At 43.7% G+C, this 18,994-nt stretch overlaps 3 protein-coding genes across 8 annotated transcripts in view; 2 read left to right on the top strand and 1 right to left on the bottom strand.

Annotated features, from left to right (window-relative positions):
• Window positions 1-4,284, top strand: part of SNX31 (sorting nexin 31) — a 70,057-nt gene extending 65,773 nt beyond the window's left edge. For 2 of the 3 annotated variants that reach the window (XM_019467979.2, XM_019467977.2), the window contains 2 exons: window positions 580-636; window positions 3,241-4,284. In XM_019467979.2, coding sequence (XP_019323524.2) covers window positions 580-636; window positions 3,241-3,333 — 150 coding nt within the window. In that variant the 3' untranslated portion in view covers window positions 3,334-4,284. The remainder of the gene's footprint in view (window positions 1-579; window positions 637-3,240) is intronic. The other variant, XM_019467978.2, reaches the window with a different exon arrangement.
• Window positions 1-14,905, bottom strand: part of LOC128775281 (translation initiation factor IF-2-like) — a 31,672-nt gene extending 16,767 nt beyond the window's left edge. Inside the window, exon 1 of the mRNA XM_053896163.1 lies at window positions 13,949-14,905. Within this exon, the coding sequence (XP_053752138.1) occupies window positions 14,111-14,905 (795 nt within the window). The 3' untranslated portion in view covers window positions 13,949-14,110. The remainder of the gene's footprint in view (window positions 1-13,948) is intronic.
• Window positions 14,250-18,994, top strand: part of ANKRD46 (ankyrin repeat domain 46) — a 63,117-nt gene continuing 58,372 nt past the window's right edge. For all 4 annotated transcript variants that reach the window (XM_019467981.2, XM_019467983.1, XM_019467980.2 and 1 more), the window contains exon 1: window positions 14,250-14,336. The gene's annotated coding sequence lies outside the window, so the exon portion shown is untranslated. The remainder of the gene's footprint in view (window positions 14,337-18,994) is intronic.

Raw genomic sequence — 18,994 nt, 5'->3', positions numbered from 1 at the left:
CCCCTGGGGGCTCCCACATCCCTTCATTGATTCACTTTAATCCTGCCCACACCTCCATTAAATAGTTCCTTTTTAAAACGCCCCTCAGGAGTGCACCATCTGTTTTCCGCCGGGACCCTGATTGTTGTATTAAGTTTACCTTATGTACACGAGGTATATTCAAGTGTCTTGAACTTCAGTTTGATCTTCACTTGATTAATGGTGCCTTTTGATTAATCAAAGCCCCATTTGGCTTTGATTCAGCGTATGGGTTGGAGCTCTGTGGATTATTTCAGGATTTAGGAGTTCATTTCGTGTGAAGTCCTTTTAGAAGCTGTGTTAAATCACAAAATCTATAGGCAGCCACCAGTGTTAAACATTAAGCTGTGCTTCACGTTTGGGGGGCTCAATTTCTGCAACATTTGGACATTTGCAAATAAAGAGGGAATGTGCCAATGGGAAGCAGGTGTGCCTGCTGACTGGAGGCCTTCGAGACCATTAAGAGGATTATTGTGGAAGGGGAAATGTGCTAGTTAAATAGATTATTTGTGTGCTTGCTTCTCCAGGCTGTGCTGACTGACATTTTACTAATCTATTTAGCAGATTGAAGTTCCAGAACAAGGCAAAAGTAAAAAATGCCACATTCAACAAAGCCAGGTCTGTGAGTAAAATTATGTAACCGATACATTATAATTTTTGATAAATCTGCCCTTTTCCCCCTTTAAGTAACCAAAGTCATTCTACTTTTAAGAAGCAGCCAGAATTTTCTTTCTCAGAAGCTCCTCCATGTAGGATTGGGCCAATTGGAGGACCATCACAGAAGTATGGTATTTTTACTGTGGTGCCCGGTAGAGCCAGGAGAAAATGCTTTCCTGGATTTTTACATAGAAAATTTCCAGGAAGAACACAAAATTCTCTAGCAATTTTCTTCTATACTCAATACATTTTTTTTTTTTTTTTTTTAATCCTCTTTCTGGCTTACATTTTAGTTTCGTGAGTTCTCTGCAGTGGACTCTTCATACAACAACCTTTAAGTTTATTAAATATTGTTTGGAGCATTTAGGTCTGTTGGGCAGTTAACAATAACAGTAAATATCATAAAGAAAGCATTAGTAGGCACTTATAGCCAGGCACTGTTCTAAGAGCTTTTATGTGGATTAACAACATTCATTCTCACCAAAGTCTTATAAATAAATCACTGGAGGTGACGTCCAAGTAGCATTTGAATGAACTCATTTGACTGGGAAGGTCCACTCTTTGTACATGCTCTGCTGTGTATATAAAGGTACTAAGTATCTAAGTACAGTACTTATAAATATATAAGGCCCTTTCGTGAGTGAATAAGCTCAGGAAAAACATTGACAAACAGACTAAATGCGGGGCGCCTGGGTGGCTCAGTCGGTTGAGCGTCCAAATTCGGCTCAGGTCATGATCTCACAGCTCCTGAGTTCAAGCCCCGCGTCGGGCTCTGTGCTGACAGCTCAGAGCCTGTTTCCGATTCTGTGTCTCCCTCTCTCTCTGCCCCTCCCCCATTCATGCTCTGTCTCTCTCTGTCTCAAAAATAAATAAACGTTAAAAAAAATTTTTTTTAAAAAACAGACTAAATGCAAATCTTACCCTCTTTCATAATAACAGCATTTCTGCCTGCTTAGGTCAGAAACAAGAGATAAGAACTCCACCATGCACTGGTGATGTGTCCTCAGGCAAATCAAAAAACTAAATGTTTAAGGGGCTCCTGAGGTGCTTATTAAAATGCAAATTCCTGGGCGCCACTCCAAAAGATTGATTTAGTAGATCGGCATGGGTAGCAAGCACACCAAGGGGGAACACCGCACCAAGCTTCAGTTTCTTTACCCGTAAAGTGTAGGCGGTAGGTGTTCACTCCATCGCTCAAATTCATCAGCAGCAGAGTGATAGGGCAGAGTTGTGGTTCTCGGTGAGCTGCACATTGGAATTACCCGGGGAGCTCTAAAAACAAATGATGGCTGGGCCCCACCCTCAAAGACTCTGGTTTAATAGGTCTACGGGCCTGGCAACACAATTTTTAAAAGCTCCTCAGCTGGTCTAATGTACAGCCAGGACTGAAGCTATTATCCTAGAACAGTGGTTCTCAAAGTGTGGTCTCTCGAGCAACAGCATCAGCATACCTTGGAAACATAGAACTTTAAATTCTCAGGTCCCAAACCTACCTACTTCATCAGAAACCCTAGGGATGGGGGCCAGGAATCTGTGGTTTTAGCCCGCCCTCCAGATGAATCTGATGCATGTTCAGTTTTGAGAGCCACTCTTCCAAAACAACAGGCAGCACAATACACAGCACAACTATGATTGACATTGAAACTGATTCACGTGTCCTCTCTAATGAGCAGCAACGGTAAACTAGGCCAACCTCCCTCATGCTCCGAGCAGGGCCAGCATATCAGAAGGTGTCCAAGTATATTGAGTCCCAACTTATTTGGCATACATGCATTCCATGTATGACTTACTTAGTCCCCACAACAACCCAGCTATTATTATTATCCTCGGTTTATAGCCAAGAGAACGGAACACAGAAAGGTTGAGGAGCTTGCTCAAAGTAACACAGGCAGTGAATGACAGAACCAGTAACAGAACTGAAGCACTCTTTGTTGTTTAACCCATCAAGTTTGTTTGTTCCTTTAGCCACTTTGCCATGGGTTCTATCAAGACAAATCCCTCATAGAAAAAAAATTAGCTTAGCTGCCCATGGAGGCACACTTATCTTACCAGGGACAAAACCATAGGCTTTGAGGTTTCATAACTACTGAAAGCCAACTATTCACTCACTGAAGGTTTATAGCAACCATAACCTCTTAAAAAGTTTTAGAGTAACTATAAACCTTGTTAAAAGTGTGTGTTTGTGTGGCGTATGCCCTAAAGATTTGGAGTGAAGTTAAAAATTGAAAGTTGCTTAGCTTTAAGAGAGGGGGGAGAAGGACAAGAGGCAGAGTTGAAATGTTACCTGGAGACATTCCGGTGCCTGGCAAGGCCTTCTGGACACGTCTACCTTGGCATACCAGCAGGAGGCACTCTCAGCCCGAAAACATACACACCTACCCCAAAGTAAAGCTTCTACTGGAAAAAAACCACTTGGAATAACCATTGTTTAAATAAGTGTAACCTTTCCTGTTGCCTTTTTAACAGTATTTTAACATTCTTGACTTTTTTATTGTTGTCATTATTGTTGTTATGGAAATTATTTCCTTTCACATACATTCCTGACCTCTTTTTATTTCCTAACAGAAAGACTCTTCTCGTTTTCCACCAAGGAAAAGCAAGATTGAGATAGCCAAAGCTAACTGTGTTTTCGGGACCATAAAGGAAGAAGATCTTTGATGAGAAACTCTCACTTTTAAAAAGGTCCTTTAGGGGCTGTCTTGACAGTGAAAGAGCTTAGGAATTGAAAGTGGGCTTCCTAGCATGAGTGGAAGAAGTTAAACTCCTTCCCATTTTCTTCTGACGTTAAGATGGGCAGTGTTGACCAAGAGTACTTCAGAACTCTGTTAATCTCAAGATTAAAGAGAACTATGAACCACAGTTATATAGTTTGATTTAAGGACTCATAAATGACAGACAACAAATCCAAAGCAATTAGTATGTCGTTTGTTCTTTTCTCCCCGCCCCAAAAGAGATGTGTGCCTGGCTTGACGAAGTCTTCAATCTGTTCTGATATTACATGAATGAAAGGCTCGGCATAAAACACTCTAAATGTATTGGGGGTTAGGTTCTGAAGGCATGACCCAACACCTAAGGAAAATGTGGCTCTAAGAAATGGAATCATTGAAAAAGAAATCTGGATGGACTTCACTGATCTGTCCACAGCACCAGGGCAAGGAAGTGATGAAATACTTACTTGTTTCCTTACATAAGTCTGAGTCCACCAATAGCGATGTACTCAAAGGGATAGGCTGCCCAGTTCTCTGTTTCTCCACTGATGTAACTGTATTCTGTCTTTAGAATATGGAATTCAGTTCAGTAAGCATCACACTACTTTGAATCTTTTTTATTTTGGAAAGCAGTGGGGCCCTGCACTCACTATCGGATACTGTGTATGTCTCTTAGCTTTAAGACTATGGATACTTTTTAGTTTTTTCCTTATCTGGTTTCAGTTTATCATGATAATAAATGTGATTACATATGGAATTAAGACTGCAATTAGGGAGAGAGACAGAAGAATTTATGTAATGTAATTAGATAAAGTGCAATATTCTAATGTTCTTTTCTAACTGGATTGTGTAACTAATTATGTAATAAATATGAAATATATTCTAGTGAATATAAAATTTACTGATGAAAATTCCGAGACTGATCTTTTTGAAGTGTAGAGTCGATTAAATCCCTGTACTGTTTATACAGCAATGCCTCTAGCCATCGCCTCTCGTACCATAAAGTTTTATATTTTAGGCGATAGTAGGATGTTTTTGCAGGGGGGACCCGTTAGCATCCCAAGTCACCCACGCTGACTGTATTAATTAATTAGAATACATTGTCAGATTAAAATAGAAGCTTATCTACTGTTCTGCCAATTTCAGAATAGTTCATCTATTTCTTTTTAGTAGCAGATACCTACACTGCGTCAGGGCCTATTGGAGACACCGAGAATGCAAAGAGAACTTGTACTTGGGGTGAGAAGATGCACACACTAGATTGAACCGTACCCAACTGGTGTTCTGCAGGTCAAACATTGTTGAATGTTGTCAATTTCACGTTTCCACTTGATACTTAAGAGTGAGTAATCCCAGACAGCATGTGGTAGGTGTCCAATGTGTAGTGTGGACCTGTGTGTCGGAGGAAGGTGGGGTGGTCAGGAAGAGGGACTTAGAAGAAGGTATAGAGCCAAGTGGAGGAGAGATGGGGGCACACATACGCAAGGGAAGGGCAGCTGATGGGAGAATGAGTACAGTGTTTGTGAAACCAGGAGCAAACCCCCCCTGTGCTGGCAAAGTTTTAGGTTGGAGAGTAGTCAGGAGATAAAGCTAAGAGAGAATAGGGATCAGTATCTATGCATACACAAATGCAGCCCTCCTAAAAAATAAGCAGAGCAGTTTATCCCTTATTTGAATATGGCAAAACCAGAAAGATTACAATTAAGTTTTTTTTCCAAGACACTGAGATCATCATCAATGTCAGGAGATGAGAAGAAACAAGGGATGGTGTGCATCCCAAGCATATACTGGGATAGTAGAAGACAAAATTCAAAACTTACTTTGTGAAATGGTACATTCCCAAGCAGTTATGTGGGAGAAGAAAGATTAGCCCTTTTGGGGATTATTGGGCCTGTCTTCATCTAGAAAGAGTTGGGGGCTTTGTTTACTTCTGGATCAAAACATTTCCTCATTGGGTGAAAAGCCTAAACCCCAACTGCCAGAGTGGTCTTTCCTGCTGCAAGCTCTGAGAGAAGCCAGAAATGGGGCCCCATCACTCCTGGGGGTGACAACGTCACTCTTCTGTGGTGCTGCTGGGCCGGACCTTCCCAGCAGCATGGTCCCGCCACACGGGAGGAGACATCAGCCAGCACATGAACTTTGTCAAGGTAGGTAGCTACTGAAATCCTTCCAGTAACTCCTAAGTGGTATAACATGGCTTGGAAAATTACCAGCATATGCTTTAGTCTACGGATTCACTCCTTTTATACCCGCAAAACTGGTCCCCAGTCAACCAAATTTTCTTCTGATTCATCTGCTTTCACCAATATCCCTTCTCTCCACTTCTAGACATATGTGTTTGCTCCTACTGCTGTTCATTCTTCTAAAGCTATTGGCGTAAGCGCTCTGCTCACATGCAAACACTAGTTTGAAAAGTTCACAAATGATAAAAGGGCAGAGCTGACTCCATTGTGATTGGAGCCCCTGTACCCCTGTGGGGTCCTCTGGAGGGAAGCACGCCTGGGCTTTGTCAGAAGGGCTGACGTGCTCCCCAAAGCTAGGTCTCAGTCTACATCAGTATGTGGTGAGCTCATGGCTTGCACACATCTCCTCGTGGACACTTGGGAAGCGAACTTTATGCTAAATGTGTAAGTTAGAAATTACTTTAAGTTCGACCTCAAAGTGAATTTGAGAAGGGCTAAGTGATCTTAATTTGTGGAAAACCAAACAGGTTCTAAGCCTTAGTGGGAAAATAGTGGCCAAAGTGATCCTACAACACAACACAAAATAAAACTCAGCAACGGAGCCATCTACTTCTCTGGATGCTTTTTAGTCTTCCGTCTGCAGTGTATTGACCGAGGCCCATGAGGCAAACTGAGGCAGAAGCCCATGTGGACTCTGGACTGCCAGAGATGGAGCACAAGGTACTTCTCTCCTTCACTACGGCGGCCTCAATCCTGTCATCAGGGATCCGAGAAAAATAGTCAAGAAAAACTTGGACGTGTTTTTCTGGCTCTTACCACCCCAAAATAAGGCATGCTGAGTTAACTTAGAAAATGTACGGCTGGGGCACTTGGGTGGCTCAGTCAGTTAAGCGTCTGACTTTTGGTTTTGGCTCAGGTCATGATCTCGTGGCCTAATGGGTTCGAGCCCCGCATCAGGCTCTGTGCTGGCAGTGTGGAGCCCGCTTGGGATTCTCTCTCTCTCCCTCCCTCTCTGCCCCTCCCTTACTCACGCAGTCTCTGTCTCTCTCAAAATAAACTTTAAAAAAAAAAGGTATGGCTAACACAAATAATCCTTTAGAAGATGGCTTTTCAGCCTTGTAATTGTTCTTTCCCCCCACTTTATTGATGTGTAATTGTACTTTGCTTAAAAGTTACTTTATAATAGCTATTTGTTGCATTCTTAAGTAATCAGTTGTTTGCAGAACAGGTTTCCAGATAAGAAAACTTAGAGCTATGGAAAAAGTACATGGTGGGCGTGGCTCTTTGGTCTAGCCCTCTAGCCCACGTACTTTTCTGGAGGGCAAAGTCTTTTTAGCTAACCAAATGGGCTTTGGTTGTGTAACATCTTGGAAGAGGTTAGACATTCATTTGATTTAAAGGCACTGACCCTGGCGATTTTGCACTCCTCCTGCACTGAATGTGGTTTCTGTCCCGGAATTGTGGGAACACAAAGTTGGCTGTACTTCCTAATGGCTTTTCCATCTGTCCACATGAGCGCTTATGTGATGGGTTCTGCGGTGCAACAGTTGTCTGGGGTGGAGACGCCTGGAGCAGCAGGCTGAGACTGCAAGTGTGAGTTGGCTTTTCTGTGCACATGTGTGCTCTTATTCTTACTGAAAACTAGTCCCCACAGAATTTCTGGGGCGATCCCCCTCTTTGTAACTGGGTCTAGTGTGCAGAGGAAGAGGTGATGGAAATCTACTGCATCTGGGTCCCGATCAAGGGAAGTTGGAATAATGTGACTTTCTGCAGAACAAAAATGATGAGTAAAACAAATGAAATGGCAGTTATGAATCATATATGTTGTGAAGTCAGCCACTTGGAGACAGGTTCTGTCCAACAATCAGCTGTAGAGATTTTGCTTCACAATAGCTGGTGGAGCATCAGGCTTTCCAGAGGCACTCCACCAACAAGTATACCCACTTAGGCACAAAGGGAAGGCGGTTCCACTCCCCATAACTTGTACAGCACGAGATTGAGGAAGAAAATAGGAAGGCTGCACATCAGAGTTTATCTTCATGTATCGACTGCATTCATATTATAGTGGTTAAATCTATGGTTTCTTACAGGTAACTGGGTTTGTATCAATTATATATGTCAGCATCAGTTTCTCTTTTGCAACTAACGATGGGTTGTTTGTGTCAAGATGTCCTTTTTCCCTTTTTTCTTCTCATGGCCTCTTTTCCCTTTTCCTTCGTCAAGATTAAAACAAGTGACATGTGATCTCGGGGTGATAATGAAGATAGGCTGAGATCTTAGTGAGTTCACTGTAGAAAAAAATCCTAAAGCCTTACTGGTCCAGTGCAAGCGCTCTCACCTGGGATTTTCTTTTTAATCCTGCTGGATGATAAAAACACAAAAGGCAACTGCATTTATTTTTTAATGTACCTCATGAGCTTGGAAGATAGACACATAAAATGCATTTTTCAGGGCACCTGGGTGGCTCAATTGGTTGAGCATCTGACTTTGGCTCAGGTCATGATCTCGTGGTCTATGGGTTCGAGCCTTGCATCGGGCTCTCTGCTGTGCTCAGAGAGCCCTTTTCAGATCCCCTGTCCTCCTCACTCTCTTCCCCTCCCCGGCTTGCGCTCTCTTCTCAAAAACAAATAAACATTGAAAAAAAATACATTTTTCAGGTTTGTAAGAAGCAAAAATCATTTGTAAGTCTTTCCCATTCTGTTTGCCTTAAAACAAATGTATAGGATAAGAGTAATTCGTATTACTTCTCTACCCTTTTCTTTCCCCTATAAAAATGTCACAAGTTTCCTTTCTTGTTGGTTAGGAGTTTAAGTGAAAAAGATGTATTAGTCCAGTTGTATTGGCAGAAAATAGTTGTCAGAGGAGAAGAGCCTCAGGCTTTATCCTGACTTGGGTGCCAAAGTTTTGTAAAAGTGGAAATGAAACCACAGGATCAGTGTTTTTTGAGAGCTGAACCGCGGCAAGTTCTGAGAATGCTCATTCCCTGGAGTATGTTTCAGGACTGAGAAGGAGATGAGCTTTGCTTCTGTTTGAATGCTCGCCAGGAGTTTGTTTTGAGACTAATATGAGAGTTAAGATTCCCTCCAAGCCTAAAATGTGGGTTCAGCGTGAGCCCCTGGAGTGACCTAAGCACCGTGCTGGGGCTAAAGCGAACCCTCTAACAGCACAGATTGCTGGAACCGGTGGCTCATTATCTGGACCAGCAGGAACCCTTCCTCAGCTTCTCCTTTGCCCACACATAACTAAACCCTGAACCAGCATGTCTCTCAGGAGTGGGAATATTAAAAGGTTAGGAAGGAAATTTGGGACGAGAAAAGGAAGGAGAAAAAGCCAGGCTAGCCTGGGTTGTGAGCTTTTCGATATCTTCCATTGCCTTTCTTTGCCCGCTTCTGAAAAAATACATAAACCTATTGACTTCTGAGTTTCTAGTGCTTGTTTTGAAGTGTAAAATAAGTGATCATAGATGTGGTTGGACGTCGTCATTTCTTGTGCACTCTGCAGAGTTTTTATTGACTTTTCCAATGACACCCAGCGGTGCTCTCTGGGAGATCATTTCTTAGGTTTGCACATAATCCCTACATCCCAAGTAAGCTATGACTTTCCCATGCCTAAGAGCTCATAACTCATTACTCAATGACTGAGATCTGGCGGTCACAGGCCTGACTCCTCACCGAAAGGCCCTTGTAACCCAGGTGCCCAGAGATTAATGGAATCGAGACAGTCTGATTTATGTGTAGTGATGACGTGCAGGCTACTTACTCACAGACTCTTGACCTAGGAAGGGAACTCAGAAGTGATGCTTGAAATTTTTCTAAGATTTTCTTGAGATACTTAAGAGCATTTAAGTACCACAAAGGAAGAGAGGCATGACAGTGGAGTGGAAGACGACTCCTGACTTGAATTCTGAGCTTGCTTCTGCTTTTAGTTGGCAATGTGAGCGTAGCCAAATTATCTAACTCAACAGCCCTTAGTTTTCTTATCTGCAAAATTAGTTATAAGAGCCTATGTGTGTACTGATTTTTTTTTTTTTGTCAACTTGGTTAAATTGGAACTATGTTTCCCAGAGTTCCCTCTCCTGTATGGTTACAGTTTAGAACTAACCCAAAGGGGGCTTTTTATGAGGACTGGGAGACAAAGCAAGGGAGCAGCCATTACCTTCTGAGGGTCTCTTCACCATCAGGTACAATGACATGCAGATGGGAAGTTACCCACAGTTTCTAATTTGTCCTTGCCCCCCTCCACTCCATATCTAGCTCCTCTTCTCGCCTACTGGCCCTGCCTAGCCCTGGGCCCACCACCAGATGCTTGGTAGGGGACTCACAGAAGCAGTAGTTAATTGAGGCATCAACCTGCATAGACCTCTCCATGAGCTTTCCCTTGGGGAGCCCACCTCAGAGAGACCCAAGCCATGCTTGGCATCCAGAATCCTCAGGCAGACAAGTTTGTGACATTTTATCTGATGCTTCAATACCCCCTTCTACACCTTCACTTCCTGGACTCCTCCCACAGGGAGGGAGGGAGAGAGAGAATCTCAAGCTGACTTCACGCCCGGTGTGGAGCCTGATGCAGGGCTCAATCCGACAACCCTGGGATCGGAACTTGAGCCCAAATCAAGAGTCGGATGCTCAACTGAGTCACCCAGGTGCTCCACATCATTTTTAAAGGCTTTGCAAAGCACTTCACTTGCTTACACCCTTGCAAAAGGTATTCCCTTACTAATGATCAGCTCCTTAACTTTTGGAAGTGAAGCTTAATTAGGACTAAGCACTATATACGTTCCCATCACATACATTATTTCGTCTAATATATGTGTGAAAATCCGTGTGGTTCCGGCATGTGTGGATAAGTGCAAAGAAAAACAGCAAATGGCTGTTGTAGCAAGAAGCCAAGTTCTTTTCTTCTTTCCAGGGGTGCAACTCTTAGTAACTTCAGAAATTCAAGATCTAAGATGTTTCCTTTGCAAATGAATAAAGGGAGAGAGATCCCTTTCAGAAAGTTTTGCTTACATACTTAATTTCTAGTTGTGCTGGTTGCTGGAGGAACAGATTATTCTACTAGGCTTCAAATTCTTTCCTCAGTGTTGCAAACACAATGCCTGGCATACGTGCACGCTTCATTTTTTTTTTTTTTTTCTGGTGGTTTCAACGTTTAAACTGTTGGGAAACCGAAATGAATCTTATTCTGGCGTAGATAAATATATGCTACATGCCTCATGCCCTGTGTGTGACTTAGTCATTCAATGGTTAATCCTTGAGAATCCACGGTGTTGTTAAAAACACCTGATTCTCTCCCTAGCCTGGTGTCAGAGATGGGTGACCCGGAGAAGCAACACTTACAGGAGCACGTCTCCCTCTGATGGCCATTCATTAGTACTACAAAAAACCAACCTGGAACATTAAAGTTCAACAAGTAGAAGTTCCTCTTCCTTTGTAGGTAGGGTGTGTTTTTTAAACACCTTCCCATTCCAACACATCTCTTTTCTACGGAGACAACTGGTTACATGGGGATGGTTGCTAGATCACTTTGAGTCTCTTCTGATAGGTGTTCAATTATGTTTTTGAAAGCCCTTTCTGCATTTTCTAAGACTGGATCCTAATATACCACCAATATAGTCCAAACTCCTTTTTTCCCTAACCAGAAGCAAACCACCTAAAAGAAAATCCTATGCCAAGCAAATGTTCTCTGTCTTTCATTCATTCATTCATTCACTCAGTTGTACGTGACAGAGTGGTTCTCAACTCTGCACACTGGCTGCACAGTAGAATTCCCTGAGCAGCTTTTAAAAATACAGATGCCAGGTCTATGCTTCAAAACGCTTCTTATTTGGTCTCGGCTAGGACCTGGGTGTAGGTGTTTTTAAGCTCCTGCAATGACCGTAATGTGCTGCCAGGGCTGGGAACTACTAAGCTAATGTTATTGAGCACCTACTATGTGCCACTGTGTTAGTGCTAAGGATTCAATGGTAGGTATACAATTTGGCCACAACGAACTTTTTTTTTTTTTTTTTTTAAAGTAGGCTCCATGTCCAACGTGGGGCTTGAACTCACAACCCTGAGATCAAGAGTTGCATGCTCTACTGACTGAGCCAGCCAGGCACCCCCATGCTGACCTTCTGACATCACCACTCCTGGGCCACACGTACTACTCCCTTGTCTGAAACACTCCCTTTGTTCATTGCATAATTAACTCCTCCTCATTCTTTGTGTCTCAGATGAAACATTACTTCTTCAGAGGTATCGCTGCCCTTCCACCTAACTTAGGTCCCATGTTATTTGTCTTTTTACAGCATTTCTTCTCTCTGCCCCCATAACGCTTATCCCAGTTGTAATTACAGGTATTTCTCCCCGACGAAGTGTCACAATCAGAACTTAGGACCAAACAGATTTTGGTAATGAGGAAGAAGAGGCAGATTCACCTGAAGGGAATGGAGTTTGAGCTTCAGGGCCCTTGTAGTGGGATGAATAACATCCCCTCAAAGATGGCCATGTCCTAATCCCCAGAACCTGTGATGTTGTTACCTAGTGTGGTACAAAGGAGTTTGCAGACGTGATTAAGTTAAAGACCTTGAGATGGAGAGATTCTGGATTATCAAGGTGGGCCCAATGTAAGCCAAGGGTCCTTATAATAAGGCAAGAGGGTCAAAGTTAGAGAAGACGCAAGAATGGAAGCAGAGGACAGAAGGAGAAACAATGCTACATTGCGAGTTTTGAGGATGGAGGTAGGGGCCACGAGCCACAGAATGCGGGCAGCCTCTAGAAGCTGGAGAGGATAAGGAAACAGATTCTCCCTAGAGCCCCCAGAAGGAATGCAGCCCTGCCTACACTTTGATTGTAGCCCAATAAAACTGATTTTGGATTCCTGGCCTCCTGAACTGTAACATGAGGAATTAGTGTTGTTTTAGGTCATTGAGTTTGTGATGATGTGTTACAGTGACAATATGGAATACAGCCTCCCCTCTCCCTTATACAGGTCCCTTCCAAGACCCTGGTAGGAACTCTGGAAGTATGTACACATGGTCAAACATTTCTGTAAAGCTTGCAAAATTAAAACATTTTAACTACAATAAAGACTGCTGTCTTTTTCCACTCAGACTTCCCAAGGCTCTCTTCTCTGGGTGAGTAACATTGGAGTGAATACAGACATTTTTGGGCCCTTGCTAAGCAAAAATGCAGTTGGGGATACTTTGGTTTGCATTTAATAGGACACGTTCATGGGTTCATGGTCATGTGCAGCATTAACTTATTGGAAGTGCAGGAATGGATTCTCTGAGCACTCCTAATGACCAATCTGCTGATGTCCCCTGGTGTAGTGACAGGGAAGATTCACAGAATATGTGTAGCACACATTTCATTCCCTTAATCTCATCAGAGAAAAAAGGCTGTCTGCACAGTCCCTGCATTTTTTCAGGTCAAACAAAGGCAGTAATTCATAAAGGGGAGGGAATATGTTTGAAAAGAAGTAATAAATGGGCTTTCAGATTGTTTGGTAAACCAATTAATGAAGAGAAGTGCATTCTGTGAACACACTGGGAAAAGATTTAAATTCTTTCCTGATTTGGCACAATTTACAGGCATCGATGAAGATATTTTAAACTCAACCCAAACCACAAGGAAGACATCCATGACGAATTGGTTAATAAATGTCATCAATTCAAAGAGTAGTTAATGCATTAGTAGTTAATGCACAAGAAAATGCGAAATGCCTTGAAATCATAATTCTTTTTTAAATTTTTATTATTCTTATTTTTTAAGTAGGCTCCACGTCCCAGATGTGGGACCCACCCTGGGCTTGAACTCACCATCCTGATCAAGACCTGAGATCAAGACCTGAGCTGAGATCTAGAGTCAGTCGTTTAACCAGCTGAGTGTGAGTGTGTGTGTGTGTGTGTGTGTGTGTGTAAGTTCCCAGTAAATGAATTTCTACCATCCCACCACCCACCACATTTTCAATGAGTTTTTTTTTTTTTTTAAAGAGTTTCATTCTAATTTTTTTTTTTTCCAACGTTTTTTATTTATTTTTGGGACAGAGAGAGACAGAGCATGAACGGGGGAGGGGCAGAGAGAGAGGGAGACACAGAATCGGAAACAGGCTCCAGGCTCCGAGCCATCAGCCCAGAGCCTGACGCGGGGCTCGAACTCACAGACCGCGAGATCGTGAGATCGTGACCTGGCTGAAGTCGGACGCTTAACCGACTGCGCCACCCAGGCGCCCCATCAATGAGTTTTGGCTGTATACAAGTTGCATTTAGTCCAGGACTCTAAGAAAAGTGGGATGTAAATATTCAAACCATTTTTGAGAAAAACAACAACAACAACTTCGCATCATATTTTAGAATTAGAGCAGTCACGACTATGTCCATTTGGGTTATTACATTAGACTTACCCAGAGGCCCGTGAGTATCAGTTGATGCCTACAGCTTTTAATAAAACTGTCCTTGCTTTGAAGCCTTCATTTAGCTGAGGAGGTGGGATGTATATTTAGAAAAAGACGTGAAAAGTGCGAAATGCTCCTGGACTCGCGTCTGAAAAGCCTCTTCTGAGGTTGTCATTCTCCTCTCCAGGCGCAGTTAATGGAGAGAGGGTTCTTTCCGAGTTTCCAGCTCAGGGCAGGCCGAGCCGCTGAGGGGGCCTCCCGCCTCCAGAGGGCGCGCCGACCGACGCGGCGTGAGGCCGCTCTGGCACAACTGGGGCTCCTCCTGTCTCGGTGGCCCGCACCTCTCCTTTCCTCAGCCTGGAGCTGCCGCCGCCGCCGCTGCTCGGCCTGTTCGAAGGTACTTGGACCGGGGCCCGTAGGCGGCCCCAGGACGGAACCGTTGACACCTCCCCTGCCGGCCCCGACGTACCGGAGAGCCCCGGCCGGGGGCCTGGGAGACGGGCTTTGGGGGAGTGAGTGGGGGAGGCGGCCCGGGGCCCCCGCCCCTATTCGGCGACCGGAGGGAGCCCGACCGGGGCGTCGCGGGTCCGTGTTGGCTTCCCCCTGGGCCGTGCCGCCCGTGGGGGCTGGGAAAAGGCCTGCGAGGCGAGGGTTCTTGTTTGCTCTTGCGGGTAAAGGCCGTGACAGTCCGCAGGAGGAGGCAGCCCGGGTGTGCGGCCCGCGGCGGGCGGGCCTGGGGCGGGGCCCGCTCGCGATGAATCGGGCTGTCTGAGCCGCAGCCCTCCGCCGGCGCTTCGCCTTTGCGCCCGGACCCAGCGCGTGCTGTCGCGGCTTGCGCACCGCGCGACGTGGCTGGTCGTAAGGACCCTGCAGTCTAGGCGTAAACGGCTGTTGCGGTGTGAGTGAGCGGTCCAGAATAGCACATGGCCCCGTGTTTAAAGACAGCATTTGCCTTTTAATGTGCATTGCTAGGAAGCAGGTGCTTTACCCGCCAGGTTATCCAATACAGTGCTCTGCCTCGAGGAAAAGATATGTTTATTCTTTAAAACTGGCTACTGAACATCATTAGGTTAAAAAAAAAAAAATACACCATTGAATAGTAACACTTCTCACTAAAGAATAACAGTGGTACCAAGGAGCTCCTAGCTTAAACAGCTATAGTATCAGTGGTATAGGAATTCTAGTAATAACTGTCTTCAGAGCTTACTATGTGTCAGACGTTGTGCTGAGTGTTCGAAATACCTAATACCTCTTGCAGCAACCCTGTGAAGTTCCGTTTCCAGTTTACAGACAAGGAACCGAGCACGGAGAGTCTGAGTTAACTTGTCGCCGGTCAGACAGCTAGACAAGAGTGAGCTGGGATTTGAGCCTCATCTGCCTTACTCCAGTGTTCTGCTTCTGTACCTGTCACCTATCCAGGCATGTTCTAGACATGTTTGATTTGATTTGTAGCCTGAACTGGTTTCTCTCGCGCTTAATTTTCATGGCTATGAGCAAGGGCCCCATACCAGCTTCTTTTTAGTTTTAAAGGAGTTTCATGAGAAAACTGTTTGCTCATTAAAGGTTACAGTGGATAATAAGTTAAGCTCATCGCTCCCAGTGCAGTTTGATTTGGAATAGAGTTGGGTTTATTTGGTTGTTTATGCACTTAATTACTTCTCTTCGTTATTTGTATTTCGATACCATTTTTAATGCGTTCGCTTTGCCTTTGCAATATTATGACAGTAGTGCTGAAGGGAAATGAGAGATTTTTCAATGACAGTGAGTTCATCTCTTACTGGATGTAGGAAAGGCATTGGAGAGAGAGTGAAGTAAAGAGAATGAAGAGATTTTTGCCATGTTTAGAACACATTGAGTTACTCTAAAGGATAAAGACTTCGCACAGTTCCTATGAACGTCAGGAGGGATGTCCTATTTCCCATGTGGAAAGAGGTTGGATATTATCGTCTCCCAAATCCCTTCGCCTTATCAGGATCCAAGAGTTTGCATATTCAGCATTCTTGTAGCAACTGTATATTGAGTGCCTTCCATGGCCAGGCACTGTTCTACACACTGGGGATGGAAGAGTGAACAAAGGAAAATCTTTGTCCTCATGGAGCTAACTTTCCACTGGAGGAATGTGCGGGTGGGTACAATAAACAAAATAATTTAAAAAAAATTTTTTTTAATGTTTATTTATTTTTGAGAGAGAGACAGAGTGTGAGTGGGTGAGGAGCAGAGAGAGAGGGAGACACAGAATCTGAAGCAGGCTCCAGGCTCTGAGCTGTCGGCACAGAGCCCGACGCGGGCGGGGCTCGAACTTAGGAACCGCGAGATCATGACCTGAGCTGAAGTTGGACGCCTAACCGACTGAGCCACCCAGGCGCCCCTAAACAAAATAATTTTTAAAAATTAAAATAAAATATCCAGTCAGATGGTAACAGTTGCTAAGAAGAAAAATAAAGCAGGGAAGGGGGATAGGAAGAACCAGAGAAGAAACAGATGTAGTTTTAAAATAAGGAACAGCGTCATGGAGAAGATTTTTGAACAAAACCTGAGGGAGTGAGGGACAGCTTTGGAGCTATCTAGGGGAAGAGTATACCAGGCAGGTGCTGAAGCCCAGAAACTGTCAGTCTTACTGGAGGACCAGCAGAAGGAGGCCAGCAGGTTTGAGCAGAGTGAGGGAGGGTGGGGTGGGATCTGAGAGCTAAACTGGCCTTGGTAAAGACCTTGGCTTTTTCTCTGAGTGAGGAGGGGAGTGGGTGGAAGGTTTTGAGCAGAGGAGTTGGGGGATCTGACTCAACATTGTTTTGTTGTTTTTTGTTTTAATTTAACATTTATTTATATTAGAGAGCAAGATAGAGCGCGAGCAGGGGAGAGGCAGAGAGAGAGAGACGGAGACAGAATCCAAAGCAGGCTCCAGGCCCTGAGCGGTCAGCACCGAGCCTGATGTGGGGCTCGAACCCACGAGCCCTGAGATCATGACCTGAGCCAAAGTCAGATGCAACCAACTGAGCCACCCAGGTGCCTCTCTGACCCAATGTTTTTAAAGGATCGCTCTGGCTGCTGTGTTCAGAATCAATTGTTGGGGCAAGGATGGAGCAGGGAGACTGGTTAGGAGGTTGGTTCAGAAATCCAAGTGAAAGGTGATGGGCGCTCAGACCAGCTGGTATCTGCCAGAATTTACGGATGGACTGGATGCGGAGTGCGGGACTAAAAGAAGGAAGCATGACTCGAAGGCCTTTGGCCTGCTGTTGGAAGGATGGAGTTGCTGTTTACTGAGATGGGGAAGATTTGAGGGTGGAGAGATAAGGGGAGGTGAGTGGGATGGCAATCAGGAGTTTCGTTTTAGATGTGTCAGATTTAAGATGCCTGTTCAAATGAGGCTATAGGAGGCTGGAGTTCAAGGGAAAGATCCTGACTCAAAATAGAAATTTGGGAGTCATTAGCAAATAGATAGTGTTTAGAACCATGGGATTGTATGAGATCTGGTCTAAAGAAAAGAGGATTGAGCTCTGGGCTTTGTGGAAAGATGATTGGTGAGATTAAGAACTTCCTGAGGAGGAGAAGCCTTTGAAGATAGGAGTGTGGAGTGTTAGAAGCCAAGTGAAGAGAGTGTTTCAGGAAGGAGAAAGTGATCATCTGTGTCCTGCTCGTTGGAGAAGTCATGTAGATGAGGATGGTGAAATGGCCAGTGGATTTAGCAACGCGAAGGTCATTGGTGATCGTGCAGAAGCACTTTCAGGAGAACAGTGAGGGAGAAAAACTAGTCTAAAACCCGGTTTACAGAGAAAATAGGAGAGGGATTGGAGTCTACAAGTATAGACAACTCTGCAGAGGAGGTTAGCTGTACATTTTCCATATATAATTTGAAAGCACTGTAGTCATTTCCATAGTAAATAATTTTATTTCCAGCTTCTCTTACTTAGCAACTAGACTTGGATTATTTTATCAATGACTGGTGGAAAGAAATACTCCTACTACTGGTAATAATTTTCAGTGGTATGCCTTTCTTCATGTGGAGCTGATGAACCTCCTTTGGTGCAGAATTTTTCATTAACTCCATGTTGACTTTTCTTTTGTTATTCACCCTTTAAAAATGAAAGAACTTTGGAGATTGTCACTATGCTATTGAAATTGTCATACCAAATTTGCTTAGTACCATTCTACTAAAGACTTTTCCTAGATGTCTTACAAGGAAAATAGAGAATTAGATCGTGTGTAGGCATTCCATAAAGAACTCTTTCGTGTTGTGTGTAAAAGATTTACCTATTTAATATAATTTTTGCTATTAAAACTTAACGGTTATATCTTTGTAATAAAATCCCTTTTTTTCTAAACCAATATATAAACATTAGAGTGATCAACTTAACTTAAACTTTATATATGAAAACTAAAATCATTGACAAAGGAGCTTCTAATTTACAGATTAAAAAGACGCTTGTTCCTTTTTCTTCCAGCTTTATTGAGGTATTGGTGACAAATAAAATTGTATATATTTAGGTAGCACAGCATGATTCTTTAAGGGGTACAATGTGATGATTTAGTAGTCTTTATCTGTGTTTTTTTTTAATTTTTTTAATGTTTATTTTTGAGAGAGAGAGAGAGAGAATGCAAGCAAGTGAGGGAGAGGCAGAGAGAGAGGGAGACACAGAATCCAAAGCAGGCTCCAGGGTCTGAGTTGTCATCACAGAGCCTGATGTGGGGCTCAAACTCAGGAGCCTTGAGATCATGACCTGAGCTGAAGTCGGACACTTAACCAACTGAGCCATCCAGGCAGCCCTTGGTATTCTTATATACTTATGTGAAATGATTACCACAATCAAGTTAATTAATACATCTATCATCTCACACAGTTACGTGTGTGTATTAAGGCACTTAATATCTACTCAGCAAATTTCAAGTACACAATACAGTATTACCAACTATAATCAGCATACTGTACATTAGAACCTCAGAACTTAGGGTGCCTAGGTGGCTCAGTTGGTTAAGCATCCAACTTCAGCTTCAGGGCATGGTCTCTCAATTCATGGGATCGGGCCCCATGTCGGGTTCTTTGCTGACAGCAACGGAACA

This window comes from Panthera pardus, unplaced genomic scaffold (genome assembly GCF_024362965.1).
Source record: "Panthera pardus isolate Hobbes unplaced genomic scaffold, ASM2436296v1 HiC_scaffold_7, whole genome shotgun sequence".
NCBI lineage: Eukaryota > Metazoa > Chordata > Mammalia > Carnivora > Felidae > Panthera > Panthera pardus.
The sequence above is the reverse complement of the archived record's forward strand: the minus strand, read 5'-3'. Positions and strand labels throughout refer to the sequence as shown.